This window comes from Anopheles funestus, chromosome 2RL (genome assembly GCF_943734845.2).
Source record: "Anopheles funestus chromosome 2RL, idAnoFuneDA-416_04, whole genome shotgun sequence".
NCBI lineage: Eukaryota > Metazoa > Arthropoda > Insecta > Diptera > Culicidae > Anopheles > Anopheles funestus.
In genome coordinates, this window is record NC_064598.1 from 42,624,631 (window position 1) to 42,644,903 (window position 20,273).

Sequence of the window (20,273 nt, forward strand, 5' to 3'; positions counted from 1 at the left end):
TCCGTACATCTAGAAGCCCCTGTGAGTGCTTGTAGAGAGTTATGTTGTGATGTCAATTTTTTTCCACCCTGCACCACAATGCACACATCTACCCTTCACATTGCGTACGCAATGGTTCGGGCAGTTTTTCGCGAATTCACCAAATGGTGGTACGGTGGTGGATCGAGTGCAGTAGCTGCTTGCTTCGTACTACCGGTTTGCGGCATACAAACGCACAGAAAGCAAGAAAAAAACCCCTCGCACAACCATCGCAAAACGGCAACTGGCCTCCGGTGCGCAATCCCGTTGAAATGTTGACTAGAGTGACGGTTCAAGATTTAATATGTTATTCGCCTTTTTATTATCTCTCGACACTAGACTGTAACGCCACGCCACCATTTTACCCGTGGTGTCGCGCGTGAACCTGCCCGTTCACTCGGCCATCGGATTTTTGCCGTACGGTCGCACCCGATTACGAAATGGCACGGATTTCGTTCGCGCCGGTCCAGCCCCGGTGTACAGGTGCAGGCAAAAGGGGACATGCGCGACATGCGAACAAACACGAAGCAGCACAGACAGGCATGGACGCAAGTGCCTGCTGCGCTACCGGTCGGTGCAGCAAGGTAGCGCAAGAAGAAGCCAAATGGGCTTAAAAGCGTTAGTTGCACACAGACCACAAAGCGAGTCGTAGACGGTCATTCGGCTTTGAAATGAAATAAATAAATTATTTTAAATGTAATATAAAAATGCACACATGCACTGTCGGTTGTGGTGGCCTCCGGAGAGGCAGTTTACAACGGGTTGCAACTGAGACAGTGAATGCACCTGCTATTAGAGTTGCACTTGCAGCGGTGCATGTGTCGCTGCAAACCGATCGATACAGTTTCGTTTTGCGATTCGCTACCAACCTGGGAAGGGGGACCGAAGCAAGTGTTACGCTGCCGGGGCAATTATGTACAACAAATCAAACTCACCTAAAGGTTAGTTTCGCAGGCATAACTACAACGACGGTGGTGATGGCGACCTCGCGAAAACACACTTTGGGATGCAGAAGAAAGCAAATAAACCGTTTAGCTGCGGGAGGATTTTTGTGCGAGAGAAGAAAAAACAGACTGCGCCACAGTTGGTTTCAGCGTGTTCCCACCCAGAAAGGTGTGCAAAGCTGGGGTGTAACTGTTACATTTTCCGGAAACAAACAGCAGATACGGCGCTAGTTGACGCTAATTGATTAACATCTCTCCCGCCGGTTATCGGTGGCGCTTAAAGGCTTGTCATGTTGGTGAAGCATTTCATTATGTGGGTTGCGCAATCCGATAGAATGTCATGTTATCAACGTGATGGCTATTTTCAACAAGATGATTTTTTTTTTATTTTAAATTTCTAGAGCGAAAACGAACGAGGTTCGTCTCTTAACGGTGACTTCAATTCGTCCGTTTGCAACGACAGCAACCAAACTCGTTAGTAGGCGAAGTTTTGATTGATCGTGGCACAGTCGGGGGTCCTCGTTGTGTCTGTGTTTCGCACATATTTGCATGTATACCTGTCTCGTTTGCACGAACCTACTGAGCCAATCTATTGCAGCACGGTTGGGTGATGATGCATCCCATCATAAATAATAATTGGGAATGGGAAACCAAACTAAAAATCAATCACTTGAAACTCAATCGAGCGAGCCAATTTTGGTAGCCGATTCACACCTACCGATACACACCTTTGGCACACCTGGCGTAACGCCATACCCTTAAGTAGTGCGCCGAACAGCGCTGAACATTCGTGCGGGTGATTGATTTTCTCGCAATACACCAACATGTCGACACGTTTGGAAGCTTCGGTTAGAGAACGATCCGCTCGTTAATCTTTCACCAAATCTCACGCATCTCGTACGATACTGTAAGCTGATACGCGCATCTGTCTCGCCGTATACATCCCAAGCGGCAGCAATTAATCGCTTTTTTAACCAGTGTAACGTCGCACAAAAATCATCCAAATGCTTTCTGTTCAACTGCAACAAAAAAAATGGAAACAAATCACTGCTCCCGCAACTTATCAAGCAGCAAGCAAACAGATTGTCGAAAGGAAAGCAAAAAAAAGCCCCCACAACGCCAACATTCACCCCAAGAGAAAGGTTGCATTGGATGTTCAGTGAGAAAAATTTATCGCCCACCCTGGCAGCATCCGTCGGGTGTTCCGAAACAAACAAAAAAAAACACAGAAATCATCGTCACCAGCGAATTTCTCAGGTTCGGTTCTGTTCGGTTCCCGTCTTCCTTCTACCCTTCCAAGCAATGTTGTCCCATTACCGAATGGCATGTTGACACCAAAAATCCAACGGTTACCGGGCTGTTCCCAGAGGCACCAATGCGCCAAATACGGGACCAAATTAAATCATTGCTAACGAATTGAATCGCCTTCCCAGAGGATCATTAAATTAAATCACTCCTGTGAGTGAGTGCGACGTCCCGTTTCATGTGATACTCCTGATTCCTGTTGCTTTTTTGGAAGGCAAAATCTCCCCCCAAAAATAAAAAAAACAACTACAAGACAGATCGGAAACGGTCGATGCCGCCGTGGGAGCACTCATCTGGTGGCGCACACCAAAAACCAGAAGACTGCACTAGACTCATTTAACGAGCAAAACCGGGACCTGTCCCCACCAAAAACATATCGAGAGAGGGGGGGGGGGGGGGGGGAGGTTATAATTTAAAACATACCCACCTGCCCAATATATCGGCACCCACAAAACGGGATCATTTTTTCTGAGAGGAATTTCTTAAAGTCTTTCACTGCACACAACAAGCCCCGCATTAAGCTTTGGAGATTCGGTGTGAAAACCCCCCGTGTTGGAATCAACCACTATCAACGATCACACCTCGGTAGACAGGTGAGACGGTTGTACGAACACAGAGGGAAGGCCACATCAAAAATGTGGCGCGAATATCGATAATCGATTAAATCCTGATCCGGACGCGATCACGAAGAATCGGGACGGCTTACTGTCAGTCAAAGAAACAAAAAGCTGGAAAATGCAAAACTTTGCGTTAATGCGACAACCGACCGTTTCTCGCTTCTTTCTTCACTGTTTCCCGTCCATACCGTGTGACAACGCCATCTTTCACTTCACGCTTTCCTTCCATATCATTTGTTTAATGCTTGGTGTGTTTTTTTTTCTCTCCTATTCCCAAAAATTCATCTGTTAGTCCCGTCCATAAGTAGCTTTCAGCTTTTGGTCGATTCGTCTTAAGACACCAAATATTGATTGACAATTTCCAGTGCACAACCTCAACATACATTTGGGTCCATGCCTAGTCTCGGGTATCCTCGCTTCCTCGCAGGAACTCTTACTCCCCTCTACAAGTGTAAGAAATGTCCGAAGGTGTTAAATGTAACAAGTGTCACGACACGGCCATTCTCACGGCACACCGTAACAGCTGGTCGATTTATTATTTTCCGTAGTTTACTCTTGTTTATTTGTTTGATTGCTTTTATTGCTCGCCTTATCTTCATCCCCATTCGGCCCCCCTATTTGATGACGCCCGACAAAACGTCAAAAGTCACCGATTAAAACGTCACCTGGCTGGTGGCCACCGGTTCAACACATATTCAATGTTTCCAACGAAAGAAAAAAAAAACGATCGCTAATCAGATTAACCGCAGAACGACGCATGAAACGGTGCGTTTCGTTTCATAGAAGATGGCATACTATTTTCTAAAAAAAACGCATTCTTCGCGCTATTCGCCCCCAATCCAAACTGTCCGATGGCAGCTTTCGTTTCGTTTGTGCTGAGTCGCTATTAATGCTACTTTTACCGCTGCTGCTGCTAGTTTCGGCGCTCAGCTGGAGCGATAATATCATAATCCGAGCTCAGCATTGTACGAACGTGATGTCGGGGCGGACCGGGCTCCAATTAAAAACATTCTGCCGCATCCTTTGCCTACGGCAAAGACCTGTTTTCCCTTGGAGAATAGACGATCAAGGGGAATCGGAAGGATGGTGGAGGGGCCACCGTCTGTAACCGGTCGTTCGATTCGAATTTTGGGATGGTGATTAACATAAAAATTTGATTTTATGCTCGTTCAACATAAACAAAACCCGCACGATGTGGCCACGATTGCATGCGCCTGTCTGTTGATAGGTTCCTCCACCATCGCTTTATCGCTAGCAAACGTTTTCAAGCGGGTGAAGTAAAATACTTTATGGCACACTATTATATACGTTCTAATCGTCGGTGTCGGTGCTCAATCGACAATTGGAGCCAACCTTTCCGTTTCCGCTTTTTCGTTTCTATTTATTAATTTATTGTTAATCTTTTTTTTATTTCGTTTTCCTTTCTTTTCCAGGAGGCCAAAGATCATTGTGTGTCGTCACCGTGCATCGAGGGTCAGTGTCTTAATACGCCGGGCGGTTACTACTGCCATTGTCCACCCGGGCGTGCCGGCCGTCACTGCGAATTTCCCCGAGTGCCCTGCGAAAAGGGTGGCCTCTGTGCAAACGGTAAGTGTCTCATACCATTCGCCATCCGTCAGATTCTTCCTACACGGGTGGGACATCTTCACAACTCTCACAACATGCGAATTATACGGAATGTGTTAAAATCCTCAACCAATTCCATCGTCCAAATCTTTTTGTGTAAGTTTTGTTTTCGGGGTGTGACTTTCCAAGTGGCTAAATCAAACCAGATTAACAGCTCTCGCTTCCCCAACAACACCACGGTGGAGCCACCGCGCATATTAGCATATTCGTGACATCCAATTTATTGTCCCATATACGCCACCGCGTTGACAGCCGCCACGGGCCGTGGAGCATCTTCCGTCGCTTGCCAAATATGAAACGATCGGTGTCTTCTTGCTCTTGTCTGGCGACCCACAACCGATATCGGCCAGTAAGATAACGGACAAGACTTGGGACACTCCACACCACATCGAATAGCGCAACGCCATCCACCTAACACATAATTATAATAATAATACAATAATTCATTATAATATTTCAACGCGCTTGCAACCCAGTCCACAGGTCCCGAGAGCGCCAGAATGCCATTTTCCTTTCCGCTCTCCGAAATGTTATGCTGTGAATGTTTTTATTTTCCACTATCACACACTATCAGTAAGCATCAACGTCGCTCGAATACTCCTTCTGCACCATCCTTCCGAGGTGTCGAAATGCGAAAGAAGATCTCACCACCACCCTGTGTCTTCACGCCCGGTTAGTTCCCGTTGGAGTACGGTGAGGAAGCATTTGGATAATTTACAGCCAGCGCCGTATTTGGTGTATTTTATTGCCCTCCATCAACCGCAACAACAGTCCCAGAGGCAATATTATGGCCTATCTGCACGGTGGGATCTGTGCCGATTTCAGCCATTTCGGTGGCGATCGTGGCGATGCCCCACGCTTACGGGCGCTCATTTTGCGAGCAAAAAAATAAATGGAGGGATGTGTTTTATTTTTTCTTGGCCTCGAAAGGATCCACAAGCAAGGAATGTGACAAGCGGTCGCGAATCCAGCGTGATCCTCTGCCGTCGATGGCTTGATGGACCGTTTGCAGTCACTAACAGCAAACAACCGCTATCGCTTTCGGGTGAAATCGAGCGTTCAACTTTATCATCAACAAACGGTGTTTTATTTACCTTTTTTTTCTCTCTCTCTCTCTGGACTTTAACTTGATTTCACCATCACGAAAGTCGATGGGAAAATCTGTCAAATGCAATTTATTTTCTTCGCTCGAGCGCGCTGGGAACTCACCGAACGGAAAACAGTTTCCTGTACGGCACAGGCACATTCCCGGGGGGCACGGCAAGCATTGAACGGCTATAAATTTCGCCTCATGTTGCTCGCTGTCCGGGTCAAGTTTCACTCACCTTTCATCACCCGGTTGTTGGGCAGAGCTTTCAGCTACTCGCGAAAGGACCTGTCCGGGAGGATGTCGTGCTAAAGTGATCCCATTTTGTAAGAGCGTCTGTCCATCGTCCTGACAGATGTCGGATCGTTTGTCTTGTCCGTGTAGCTCCCGCTGCAACTACATCCTAGTGTGTCTGGCAGGTACGCAAAGTCGCCAGTTAATTATCGTTCTCATCACTAGGATATGTCGGTGGTATAGCGCAGACTGCTTTTGCCACGCTTAACCGATGGGTTCGCATAATCGATTGGAAAACGATCAAGCGGTGAAACGGAAACTCGGGAAAGCTCAGGCGCGCGCGCTCGCGCCGCTTCAGATTGACGGTCACGATGGGTTCGGTTTTGGTGCAGCTTACAAATCGCAGCAGGAGAGACAGGATCGTCCACCCAACCCTAAACTTCGGACCCTGCAGTGGAACATATTTATTACAACCCGAGCCCAGTGTGTGGCTAGAATTGGCGCGATCGCTCATTTTCATCGCGCGCGGTCTATGCACGATTCCGGTGAAACGCACACAGGAGGGTGAAGAGTAATGGCAATAGCCACACGGTTTCGTCCAGTTGACGGTTCGAAATGCCAATGGATACCGCCGTGATCGTGTTGCATGAGAGCGAACGGAGAGGAGGGGGGGAGGGAAGCGAGAACTAGAGAAATGTCCGTTAACATGTTTATTTCAAGATATGATTGTCATTGTTGATCGTGCGGGAATCATCGGCTACACGGGCCACAGGATTGCCCTTCGCGCCTTTCGGTCGCTAACAAATTGCCGTTCATGTACCCGCTGTTGATCCAGATATACATCATCACTACGAAGTGCTTCGGGAGACAACCGCGAACGTAAGCAATCGCAATGCATCCGTGTGCACCTTGCCCTCGCGTGAAAGCGTCCGCATTGAACGAAGGGGGGGAAAGAACAGTCATGTCCGCGGGCCACGATCCAAACCGGAGGATCTCCGGTACGGTCCGGGCGGTGAACAACGATCACTCGATTTAAATTAACAAGTTTGTTAACAGTTGTTCATCTGTCCAGCTCCATATCGTTCTACATCGCTCATAAGCGAATCGGGGTTATGCTCTGCCTGCCCGGTATATCATGCATGATCGCCGAGCAATATTGGTGCCTTTCACCAATGCCAATGTGTGGGGGGGTGGGATAGGATTATTGCTCTCAGCCTTTTTTGTAGCAATCTATTTATCCACCCTACACACTCGGTTGTCTAGCTGACGACACTCGACTGCTGTAAAAATCGAACTCTGATCAGCGAGATCAGTTTGCCACCTTGCCTAACTCGGCGTCTACCCGCCCCATTCTTTCAATAGCCTAGACATGCCTGGAAGAATCACATTTATCGCACTTCGTTTTCGCGAACCATTCGTAAACCCTGCATGCTCGACTTAAAATAATGATTCCCTTTTGTCTTTCCCGAGACTCCTGCGTGCGTTCGCCCGGTACGACGCCATTCGTTCTAGAATAGAGGCTCACCGGTTTCGATCTCGCACAGGACAGATTGTATAACATTAAGCTGTATGTCAAAACTGCCAATTTGCGGGGCAGCGATCCGTCGATCGATCGTCACAGTTTGATCGCGTGGAATCCATTGCAATGCTACGGGCACACATACACGCACGAACAACCTCGCCCCAAAACTGGAGGTTCGTTAGCGTGTTGGCGGTGGGAAAAAATCTAGCCAAAAATTGTACCCACTAACTGACCGCTACTTCCCTCTCCCTCTCTTTCTCCCTCGTCTAAACGTCATCTTAGTCAGGCTTTGTTTTCACGAGTGTTTGCCCAGATCGGGATATGAGAGGCCCCTGCCGAAGAAAGGCGCAAAAGACAGCGAGATCCTCAGATTGTACCGAAGATCTTGAGGGTGCGCACTCACCCCTTTACTTGTGGCTCCGTTTAAAAATGTCTAAGACACGCGGAAGAATAATTGACTCCTTGGATGGAAAATGTTGAATTATTTATTTGGGAAAGCATCGGCCAGTTGCTTCCCGACGACACCCAACCACTGCCCGAGTTGAGTCTTTGTTTGTGCGCCTCGACTGTACGGCTCGGCTAATCCAGCCGGCGGGACGGTACACTAGCGGCACTGCGGCTTGTGTTTGGTCGATTCGGCAAAGGGGAAACAAACGCTGCCCGTGCATCGCGTAAATTGACGATTTTTAGTGGAGTGAAAGAATTTTGATTGACACTCGATGGGTTTGGCTTAGACCGGAGAATATCCGAATACACCGAAACCACGCTCCGTACAATGCTCGGGTCCGCGTAAACCCGTAGAAGGTAATATTGGTGGCCGATACGATTGCGTTAAGGTTGTTCCATTTCATTCGCTTTCCACACCTTTCTGTCCACAATCGTTCGCAATTCCGGAAGTAAACCAGGCGTGGACTTGTGAAGTTGAAGTTCCTGGTACTTTTCCCCCCTCCCCACCGACCGTATCACTTTAATTGCCCCGGGTGCATGAAATATTCCGTCAGCCGGTTAATTGGATCCAACGGACAGAGAAATGGACGCTGTTTGAGTGCAAATGCGCTGTTTTCTGAAATTATTTTTTACCCGTTTTTTTCTTTCTTTTAAATGTTTGCCCAAAAACGTGGGAATTGATTTGAATTTCATAGGGAAACGGTAGGTCATGGCTTCCCAATTACCTGCCCACGGCGAAGCCTACTCAGGCGCGCGTTCCCTCTATTGGGATACGGCACATTATTAGTCACACTAGAAACACGGAGACATTTGGACGTTGTTGTGTGTGTGCTTTTTTCTCTTCATCAATTCTAGTCTTCTTCCTGCGCTTCACATTCCTATCCATCGCCATCCGGCGCATCTATTAATCACTACTTATGTTCTCACCCGGTAATTGAGTCGAGGTAAGCAGCCGGGGCTTGATTCCAAATTCAACCCAAAGCAGCACGTGAATGAAAATCGTGGCGCACACAAACAGTAGCATCGCGTCCCACGATGACACTTCCGCGGCAGTTAATAAACGATTCGCGCAGGCACACACAGGGTGACTCACAGTGCGCCCGAGGCGCGTGTGGGATTCATTCCAGTTTGTTGCGGAAACATCGGAAATACAAACACCGCAACGCGCTTCAATTATGCTGCCGCGCCTCATTATTATTGCGACGACTGTAGCGGGCTGTGCCCCCGGCCAAATGGGATGTAAATATGAAATTTATATAAATTGAATTGAAATAATAAATAAATTTGCTGGTAAATCTTGCTCCCCTTTCGAACCACAGCCATACATACCCGCCACCTCCGGCGAGTGCTGGTTGTAATGAGATGAAAGGAACGGAACGGTTTGAGAAATGACGTTTTGCAACACGATGTAGAGTTGCCGCCTCGTTACCGGAACGAAATTGCATGAATTGCAACAGCGGTGCGATGCATCGGATGCACCGATCACGAGACGCATCGCAAACATAAGCACCACAACCCTTCGCCCCGATGTTCACCACCGTGTGTCAGCTCGGTGCAAAGGCGTGAGATCGAAAGAAATCAACGGGTTTACTGCCTTCCCACTATCGAGCCAGGAAGGCCCTTGCTTTTGCTTAACTTTAATACCGAGGATGGACGCAGGAATGTTGCAGCCGTTTGCAGCCAATTGGCAAAACCATACCGCCATTGTGAGCCGGTGTTCTGCCGGGTGCCGTACACATAATTAACTTCCCTGGCTCCCTGGCTATACAGGTCGCTCCCGGAAGATCCATCGGGCCGTAGCGAGTGTCCTCGCTGACAGGCGAACGCTTGAGCGGCTGGTGATTGTCAGTTAAATGAGAACGTTTTGATTTGCAGCAGAACATTGATCCTGAACCGGCGGGGCGGGCGAAGTTTTGCTGTTACGTTACGGCACCAGAAGCTCGCTAGATTTGCGCAAATATGTTGCGGGCCAACAGGCCAACGGGTGATCTTTTGATTTCATCCGTGCTTTATTTTGCCGTGATCCACCTCATTTTCCCGAAAGGATACCAAGCTCCCAGAATTCTGATGCCGGCTCTGATGAATAGGCAAATTTCCTCGGGGCGTGTTGTCGTCCCTTTTTTCGTAATTAGATGGCAAATGGGATGGCAGAGCACGATCGGCACTGGGCACAAGCGTCACCGACCAAATGGATGCTAAATTGGATGGATTAACCCATAGATGGAATCGTTTTATTGGACTAATTCTTCTTTGATCCTGGCGCACAGCTAGTGCCCTATCTTGCCAGGTTGATCTGTGATACGGGTAACGATGGAGTCAAAATTCTTCCAGTACATTCAATTCACCCCTCTCTCTTCTTAGCTTTAACGACCTTACAGGTCACGCCGGCCATTTCTGGCTTACTAGACTTATTTTTATCACTTAGCCGGATAGTCAGTCGTTGCCGGGGGGACGGTCCGGATGGGATTTGAACCCGGTCCTGCCGTGTGGACTAGCACCGTTTATCACATACACCACCGGCTCGCCCCAATGTACATGATTCAATTCACCCAGTGTACATGAATCTGGTCCTGGAAGTAAATTAAAACGAAGCTGTTGGTAGATTGAAATATGAATTTCTTATATCTCGACCATTTTCATTTGCATGCTACAATTCGTACAAGATTCTAAGCGTGAGGTAGAGAAACAAAGCGTGAAGCCAATAATCACCATCTGTTGTTAGACTTGTCTAGTTTAACGGGTAACAAACAAAATTTTGAAAAAATCATAACCAATCTTCGTACATATATACCCGTGGGCGATCAATTCTGCTAACTAGTCTAACAAATGGTATACGGAAGGAGTCGCCCCAGGGAGAACCGAACACCGATGACTAATGATCGCTCGATCGCTCTGGCTCGATCGCTCACATGCGATGAATAATTAGGTTCCTAAATGCCTCGGTAATTAATACAATGCCGTTCCAAATTTAGAACCAACCCTTGCCTATGTACCTCTTTGTCCTACACTCCACTCCATCGCTCACCCGCCACCCCACCCAATTCAACCGCGGTTGGAAGTGCAAAGGATAGTAAAATAATGACAATATGATTGAGCTTTCCTTCCACTGCGCGGTCTTCTCTCGGTTACTCTCTTGCGCGCCTATCGCATTGTGCCGATGAACCATAATGGTACGCTCGGATGCTGGTGTCGCTTTTGACTGCATGTTTCATTTTGTCCGTACCGTTTACTATGCTTTATCGTATGCCACACTCACCCGCGGACACACCGTCATTGGATGCTCATCATCGGTGGGGCGGCGTATGCTGGTGAGGGACCATGTGGGGTCAGCCACAGTCCCGGACCGATATTTGTATAATTAATGGAACTTTTTCTCCTACGGAGTTTTTTTTTCTCGCTTAAGACACACACAACAAAACACAATGATGTTGCGAGAAAAAAGATGTTTCCTTCATTTTCTTCTGTTGCCATGGTTTGTTGGGTTGGTTTGCGTATCGCGAAGGGTAAGCAAGGATATTAAGTTAAACAGTGAACAGAACAAGAACCGAGCGCGCAAAAGGCGCGAAAGAGGGAGCAAAGTTTTCACAAACACGAAGCAAAGATGAAGCTGGCGCTCGGAGAAACCAGCCAAAGTTTACTTCTGAAAAGGGTTTGGGATGTGACCCAACGTAGACAGGGAAGAAACGGTAACTAAGGCATGATTTTTTTTTTTAATTTTTGATAAATTGTTTACAACTTTTACTCTGTTTTACTCTGTACAACTGTTTACTCCAACGCACTGGAAATGATCAAACGATCGCATCCCCAATTGTAAGGAAGGAAACTTCCATTTGTGCTTTAAACGTCCAACACGTCGAAAAGTTGATCCCGAGAAGTTCGACGGTGAATGGTGATGTGAGCTTTTCCTTGCAGAAGCAACTTCATGTACCGTGCCGGAGGTATCTTTCGGTGAAGATGAAGATGAATTAACGCTTACGGAAAATATTTGTCGTAGCTTATTGTAACGCTCGTTGGCCGTATGAAGGGTTGCCCACAAGGAATGAAGACGATTCGTTGCAACGATGTCCCAAAATGGTCACATTGTTGCTGACCGTAGCTTTCTATTACTGTTGCCCAATCAAACATCACCTAATTTGCTTTCTGTATCTCTTTCTTACCTATGGTAATGATTTCTACTTGATCGTTTATTTTCAAACCCATGTCCAATGCTTTTTTAAATCCTCTAACCAGACATTTTGGTCAAAAAGACTCTCCATACAAAATGGTGACGAAACAAAATAGTCCATGTGTTTCTACTGGAATTCGAATAAGCTTTGAAGCTTTGAGTCAACTGTCCAAAAACTACGCCCTAACATTCCCAAACCATGGAGACATTCCGACTACCGAAATTTTATTCCACCAATAGGTCTAACGTGTGGTTCTGCTTTCCAGCAAGCTCACCGCCAAGACCACAGAACTCACCCATTTATTAATGTAAATTGAAAAATCAAGCACCTCTGTTTTTTCCCCATTTAACGATGTTTGCTAGTTGTTTCAGGGAAAAGAAAGACAATCTACCCGTTACTACTGAGCACAAATGAGGCCGAAAAGGGTGTCTAACTTAGGGGTGTCACAGGTTTCCGATTTAACCTCTCGCGAGATGTAACGTATTAGAAGGGTGTAACAGTCTAACAACGACAGCCACAACAAGAAACCCGGCAGACAACCCGAAAGAAAATTGTTCGTGTAAATAGTCCAGCACAGTGGGAAGAATGTTAATGTGCTGCACACTCTCCGGCAGGGTCCATCGGACCAGATCGGGATGGGAAAGCGCGCGGTAGAGAGAAAAAAAAAGACACGTTAAACAAAACATAACAAAAAAGACATTCACAAACGAGCCTCAATTCGTTAGCGTGTACCGCGGGACACGCGGGATGCCAAGATGATAGAGAACCGGCCGATAACTAGCAATACTTCTTGGCATTAGTCTCGATTAAGATGCCGCACCGTTTTGTGCGGCTGCATGAAGCTGCATGAACCGTGTGGCAGCATTATCTGTAAGCTGAGTGTAAAACAAAATAACTTCATTCAGATCTATACAAACAAACAGGCAAAAGAAGCTGCCAAACAACAATAAACAACAATTTATCTACAATAAAGCAAAAAGAACACAAAAACACCACCCAACGGATAGATAAAGATCGGTTTTGCGAAAGGAAGCTAAGCTGAACGGACGGAAAAGAAAGAATAAATGCAAAGACGCTGATTAAGCAATTAAAATGGCTCCCGCATTTGATCGCTTGCACTGCCATTGCATTTTCGCTGTGCGCACACAATTGCAAACGCTCGGTGTGGGATGGCGTAGAATGGCCGTTGTACATGTACATGAATCTATACTATTCGTTCACACTATTTATTACCATCATTTCTACGGACACTTTTCCCTCCGGTGTTTGATTGCTTCGCCATTCCTTGTTACCTTTTTCATACCTGCGGAACACGCGGATAATATGAATTATTGCCCACGGTATAAAAAATCATTAATGAAGATGTTGGAGCATAAATGATCCTCCGTCCCCGCACGGAAGGAGTGTAATGATTCACTCGCAGAGCAACCACTGTTTTGACGGTGCAGTAATAAACACTTTTGCATTAATGCCATCGTTTTGCTTTTGTTTTATTCTATTTGCAGAAGGAGGTTGCACGATGCCAACCAACAGCAACGATACGGCGATTCTCGGTGGACAGATTGTTCCGTGTAATGGGCGAGGTAAATGTGAGTCCGGCCCGATGGGTATGAGCTGCAGCTGCCAAAGTGGCTTCACCGGACCATTCTGTCAGCACAGTGAGTATTTTGTTTTAATCTTTGCATTAATAGTGTCTAGTTTTTTTTCTAACCGTTGGATAAATTTGATCCAGAATCATGAATCTTAATGAATCTTTAACCCGAATGTATAACTCTGAATCTGCTCATTATAAAGAGTCATGAGTCTCTGAATTTCTGTTATTATCCTCGGACGATTTATAAATGTCCGAAGACTCGCAATTTCCCCGCATTATCTTCAAATATTCAAGTATCTTTAGAAATTCAGAAATTAATTATTCTTCGGGGCATACTGAATCCATACATATTAATTTAACTTCAGATAACTGAAGATTGATAAATATCCCAAGATACATTACTTTACGCATTATCTTTCGAGGTTCAAGTATCTTTGAAGAATCAGACATCTTCGAAGAACCACAAATTTTTGAGAAGCATAAACCTTTAGAAATTCACAAATCGTCATAAATTTAGCAATTTGACCAGACCGTTCTTCAAGAAATTAAAAAAAAATCTTCAGAAATTCAGACCTTGAAAAGACTCTTCTCTGAAAAATTTTTAATATGACTCTTCACTAAAAAGTCATATATTGTACTCTATCGGAAGATTCAGATGAAGTTCTTCACTGAGCATTCGTTATCTTTGTTCACTTTCAGATGTCAACGAATGCACCTCGAACCCGTGCGCCAACAACGGTATCTGTATCGATGGGGAGGGTGATTTCTCGTGCGAATGTCAACCAGGATGGACGGGGAAGACGTGCACGGAACGTGCGATCCAGTGTCTTCCCGGCCAGTGCTTGAACGGTGGTTCCTGCATACCGTCCCAGTTCGGTGGTGCACCGCACTGCCGTTGCACACTCGGTTGGGGTGGCCCGTTTTGTAGTGAACCGCTTGATCAGTGCCAAGGACAACCATGTCATAATGGCGGCACCTGTGAGTCCGGGCCAGGTTGGTTCCGGTGTCTTTGTACGAAAGGATTTTCCGGTCCAGATTGTCGGATCAACGTAAACGAATGTTCACCCCAGCCCTGTTTGGGTGGCGCAACCTGCAAGGATGGTATTGGAGGATTCACCTGCATTTGTCCGATTGGTCGACGTGGAGTACGGTGCGAAATTCGTAAGTATTCACTGCAGCTTAACAGTCCAAAGGATCAGTTATTAAAGTTACGCCTTCCATATCTGATTCCATTTCCAGTGCTCTCCGATCCGTCGTCCGTCTGTTCGAATACGACCACCAATTCTCCGTACGATCCACTCGTTAGCAGCGATGCGCTTAACAAACCGAACGGAATGGGATCAAGTGGAACCGTATCAGGAGCACCGGATGAAAGTAACTGCAATTCGTGTATCTGCGTGAATGGGAAACCACGCTGTTCGAATCTTTGGTGCGGGTTAAGCAACTGTCTTAACCGGAACCAGTCTAATGGTGCCGGAGCGGTCTGCGAAAGTCATCAGGTGTGTGTACCGACATCGCAAGAATCTTGTCTAACGCCACCGTGCCAACCAAGGGGTGATTGTCGAACATTCGAACCGTCCAGGCGTGTTGCACCGCCTAAGATTCCGGCACCGACCGACTGTTGGCCAAATCAGGTAAGTACAGGTGTTGAGCAGCTATCGCCAGCAAAACATAACATTTATTCAATATTTCTAACTAGGCTATTCTTGGAACGGCTTGTGCCCGAGTGTCGATACTGCTCGAGCTGAACCGGCTCGTGCGTGGTACGTCGGTGGATGGACTGTGCCATCTCCTCCGGTTACAGCTCGGTGAGAAACTCATCAAAAACCCATCCTTTGACGTGTCCGTCTTCATTGTCGTACTATGTGATCTCAAAACTGGAACAAACGATACGATTGAAGTGACACTGGTAAGTATCTGAAGGCCTTTTATTTTATTTAACGTGGAAGTATTGACTAATTGGCGCTACTTTGCATTCTCCGCTCCACAGTCTACTCCGACGGATCCTGTTGGTGGTGCGTCAAGCCTAACCGAAGCAGTTCGCTTGCTGGCGGAAATCCTCTCGCGGCAACAAGGCGTTCAGAATGATTCCTTTCAAACAGATCTTGTCGAGGCAGCACCACTCACCTCGATCCTGGAGGTAAAGGTCGAAACGGCGCTGGTAAATGAAGGCAGCACCGGTTCCAACTATCTTATCGCGGTCGGGTTCGGCATTGCGATCGTAGCGCTCTGTCTGGGCGCAGTCGTCGCACTGCTCTGGCGCCAGAGGGTACACTCGCACAGTGGCTCCGGTACCAATCTATCGCCCCATCTGGATCTTTCCCGCGGTATGGACGAGGAAAAGTCAAACAATTTGCAGAACGAGGAAAACTTTCGCCGCTACGCCAATCCGTTGAAGGCGAGCTCCAGTTCGTTGCGAGGCGCAATGGAACTAAGCCTAAATCCTGCTCCAGAGATTAACCAGATTGCCGGTCCGAGCTCGGTGCACCATCGGTCGCAGCAGCTCTATCCACCCTGCCCGCCGGATGGAAGCGAGTTCGAGAAAGATCCCGACAAGCAGAAGACGGCCAACCGGAATTCGCACATTCTGCTGCACAAAACGCAAAACTCCGACATCATGACGAAAAATATCGTTGGTGCGATGGACAGCCAGCACAAAGACTTTGGCAAACGATCGATCAACGATCATACCGCGTCGTCGACAACGAACGTTAGCGGGGTTAGTGTGAGTAGTTGCACACCGAGTGCGGCCAGCGGGACATTGGCTAGCCATCCGGTGACGGATGCACCGAACGTTTCCAGTTCATTGGCGCCCGATTCAGACGTCCTAACAGTGCACGTGTAGTAGCGGTGTGTCATCCTATAAGCAATCCTTAGCAAATCAGTTGCGCGTTTGTTTTTGTTGCGTGTGTTTGCAGCATGCTTCTCTGCGCGCCGGTTCAGTGTGGCAACGGCAACATGCCTAAACCTAATAAGGAGCGCGAAATTGAAAATTCATTATTTTTATTAGTATATTTTTATACATGAGTAACTAATTTATTATTCGCCAACGCGCTTCACTGTTTTGTTAACTGTCTGTCTATTATGCCTCTTTTTTTATTGTAAATATTTCACCTCACTTACACGAGATACAAGGCGGTGATGCAAAAACGGATCGAAACACAAGAATCCGGAATCCTTCTCAACCCTGCGCATTGCTTTAGCTCGGAGATAGTAGGAGTTTAGGGATAACAAACAAATTTTCGTTGCTGTGCAATCAAACAACGTTCGCAATTTAAACTATCTAACACACACACACACACGAAGATAATTGCGACTGTTAGACGTTAGTAAATTGAGCCAGAAAATGAGGCAAAACGGCCATTTTGAAGTAGCGCGAGTGCTCCAGAATGCAACATATATGTGCACAGTAAAAGAAGGACTGATAATGCGTATAACAACAGGGTGTTACAAGCTACTTATCTTCTCAGCTTCCAACTTTCTTGGATGAGCAAGATGGGCGAAATCACGCGCACATCAGGCGATCCATCCTCATGGTACGATTTTGTTTGTGGACAGCAGTTAAATGTAATGTGATATTAAATAAGTGAATCAAATGAGGGATAGAATTGTTTTTTTTTTGCGTTTAGGTAAGCATTTAGGGCCATCTAGATCGTACGTGTAAAAAAAAACGGTTTTCTTACTAGCTCATAACGCAACGACAGACATTAAAACCTAGAATGCAATCTGCCCAAAAGATCAATCCATTTCCAACCCTAGCGCTGGAAAGGACACTTGTATTGGCGAAGGAAAAACGGAAACATGAAAGGATAACGTAACGTGCTTTTGTATCACGCGGGGGCCAATTATTTCTGTCTGCCATTTTTGGTTTTCGTTCGTGATTTTCGACTGTACACCAGGTGAGGCATCTCAACTAGTAAACGTGTGCTTACGATTCACACGACCGTAGGTATAGTAGTTAGGGATTAGATTGTAGCGGAATAAATAGTTCCTTGTTTAGTGTTGTTTGTGAGTGTACAATTAAGCAATAGCAGTAGGAACGATGGGCATCAATCGCATCAATCGTTGGCCTCCATTTACTGCGTTTGCTTTTATCAACCAAACGCAACAGAACCGAATGTACATTATTAGAAATTTGTAAAACAAAAAAACAATAACATTAACGCAAAAACAACGAAAAACATGTACTCAAATATTATTTAAAAGTAGACAAAGGTAGAAACGAGATTCGAAGGACGGTAGGGACAAGCGTAGGTGAATCCATCTTTTTTTCTCACTACAGCAACAATGGATGCGTCGTGATTGTGTAAATAATGTAAAGAAGAAAAAAGAAACAAAACGAGTAAAAATTAACATCTGACAAAATACGCGGAGGAGTGCGGAGGACATTTAAAAAGGAGATTAAAAACAAAAAAGGGACACATAGTACGATTTAAGGATTTAACAAACAAAAAAACACAATCCTCGATAGTAGGGCAGAAGAAACAAACAAAAAGCGGAAAATAACAACACAATACATTCCAACTAGAAAGGACAATCGATCGAAGTATAGGCATGCGCGACCGAACGTCCATTGACTCTCAACGTCATACACAATTGGTAGTACATAGTACTTAAACTTAAGACGTCCCAACCCTGCCGAAGGGTGGACAGACCCGTTATTACATTTCATTTGTTCATCGTTTCATTATCGTTCATCTCATGACATCACATCACACGACTAAGCAACAGAAAGCCAGCAGTAGCAGAAGGAACAGCCGTATCAATAGGGAGGAGAAAACAGAAAGCAATAAACATATTATGAAATGGAAAATTCAATACAAACCTTGTACTAGTGTCCATTTATCTTTTGCCCTTTCCTTTAGCTGACTTAACGATTGGTGGATCCGTGGGATGTTTGGCAAGATATTTCAGTGCCATCGCACCCGTATCTACCAGCTTCTTCGGCACTTCAAACGCATCCATCAATGACTCGAGCAGTGGTCGATCAAGTTTGGCGCGAAAACGTTTCACCACGAGCACAAATTCTTCACGGGTAAGTATCGTATTTTCTGCCGCTGCTAGCTGCAACATCAGGTGACCAATGTCGCGCTTTTGTTTCGCCTTCTTCGGTTTCTGCGCCAAGAACCGGCAACGTTCTAGTAGCATTTCCTTCACATCCACCGGACGTGCCGGTTTCGCTCTTAGCTTCCCTTGGTAGATGATCTTTTTGGCGGGATATTTGAGCGAACACAATCGAACCTGTTTGGCAATGGTCTGTGAGATGAAGTGAAACGATCCTAGAGAAATCACGTTCAACGCAGGATGCCGTATAAAGGTTCGCACGAGATCGAGTGTTACGGTGTCCTCGAGCATATTGCTACCGAGCCACAGTTGCTCAAGTGTTTCACTTTTCTTCATCATCCGTACAATAAAGGACAGTTCCGAAGCGCCCAACAGATTATGCTCCAGTTTAAGGAGCTTTAGTTTGGTTTGGGGAATCGCCTTCATTAGGGCGCGACCGAACTCTTCACCGCGCAAACCATTCCACGATAGATCAAGTTGCTCTAGTGTTTCATTTCCAATTGAACCCATCAAAAGTGGAACAATGCATTGTGCTTCATGGTATAAATGATTGCCAGTCAGGTTTAGTTCTTTTACCGATTTTTGTGTGGAAAGAAAGCGTCCAATTGCTGCACCGCTGGCAATATCTAGATGGTTCCAGCTCAGATCTATCTTCTCGATACAATCACTGTAGATCAGCGCACTGAACAGCAATGAACCAGCTCGATCGGAAATTTGACAGTGAGCTGCTTCCAGCAGACAAACACCCGAGTTGGACAACGCTTGGCTGAGGATCTTCATGCACTCGTCGTCGATCGTATTGTAGGAAAGTGATAACTTCACGATCGTTTGTAAATCTTGCAACACATTTGCCAGCAAACGTGATAGTGCGGGATTTAGCAACCGATTTCGACACAAATCTAAACGCGTCAAACACTCTGGGCGTCCCCGTAGCAACGCATCCAAAGCAATCTGGACGTGCAGGTGTGTGTAACCACAGCGCTGTAAAACATGGATGGTAAACAAGAGTTCAGATTATCTGTCAGTGTACTTTTATCAACTTACATTCAAATCCAGTTCCACATTTGCCGATGGATTTCGCTCGACTGATTGCAGCAATTCTTCGATGCCCCGGAATGTCGTAACGCCGTAAGTGAAAGATTGCAATCGATACCATTCTGAGGTGGTCTGCGGTTCATCATCACCATCGGTACTGGTCAACCTGCTGCATGGGTCTTCTAACAACGTAAATTCTTCAGCATCGTCCACTACCGACGACTGTGAACTAACACGGTAAGGGCAAATTTGTTGCTTTTCTTCAAAGTTTACTTCAAATTTGGAAGACATTTTTCGAATTTTTATTGTTATCGTGCCAAACTTTTATCTAAACTAAACATTCTTAACTACCTCTGGCTACTCGATAAAACGGTATCGTGCATGAACTGTTGATGATAATCCGCTGGCCAAAAACACACCATAATAGGCGGCGTTGTCTGCGACCGCACGCATGGTAGATTATTGAAGAGCGGATTTTCGCACGATAAGATATCGTAACCTATCACCCGGTGCCGGTTTCTCCTTGGGGGTATATTTTACATTGGAAAGATAGACCACATCAGTTCAAAAGTGAAATTGTATCAACGGTACGGAGTTACTTTGGAGAAAGAAAT

General features: G+C 46.1%; 2 protein-coding genes across 4 annotated transcripts in view; one reads left to right on the plus strand and one right to left on the minus strand.

The window, feature by feature from the left end:
* LOC125761255 (protein serrate) overlaps positions 1–16,405 on the plus strand; it is a 104,642-nt gene extending 88,237 nt beyond the window's left edge. Inside the window, exons 13-18 of the mRNA XM_049422208.1 lie at positions 4,318–4,471; positions 13,472–13,624; positions 14,260–14,721; positions 14,800–15,194; positions 15,260–15,469; positions 15,551–16,405. Of these exons, the coding sequence (XP_049278165.1) occupies positions 4,318–4,471; positions 13,472–13,624; positions 14,260–14,721; positions 14,800–15,194; positions 15,260–15,469; positions 15,551–16,405 (2,229 nt within the window). The remainder of the gene's footprint in view (positions 1–4,317; positions 4,472–13,471; positions 13,625–14,259; positions 14,722–14,799; positions 15,195–15,259; positions 15,470–15,550) is intronic.
* On the minus strand, positions 10,339–20,207 carry LOC125761281 (uncharacterized). Of its 3 annotated transcripts, none has more exons than XM_049422272.1 (3): positions 19,669–20,207; positions 18,386–19,605; positions 10,339–10,370 (listed from the first exon to the last, which is right to left on the minus strand). In XM_049422272.1, exons 1-2 carry the CDS (start codon positions 19,948–19,950, stop codon positions 18,403–18,405), a joined length of 1,485 nt encoding a protein of 494 aa, XP_049278229.1. In that variant the 5' UTR covers positions 19,951–20,207; the 3' UTR covers positions 10,339–10,370; positions 18,386–18,402. The 3 variants fall into 3 exon arrangements, with proteins under 3 accessions (XP_049278229.1, XP_049278227.1, XP_049278228.1); XM_049422270.1 differs by lacking the exon at positions 10,339–10,370 and adding an exon at positions 16,431–16,528; XM_049422271.1 differs by lacking the exon at positions 10,339–10,370 and adding an exon at positions 18,216–18,280.
* Between the last annotated feature and the right edge of the window lie 66 nt (positions 20,208–20,273).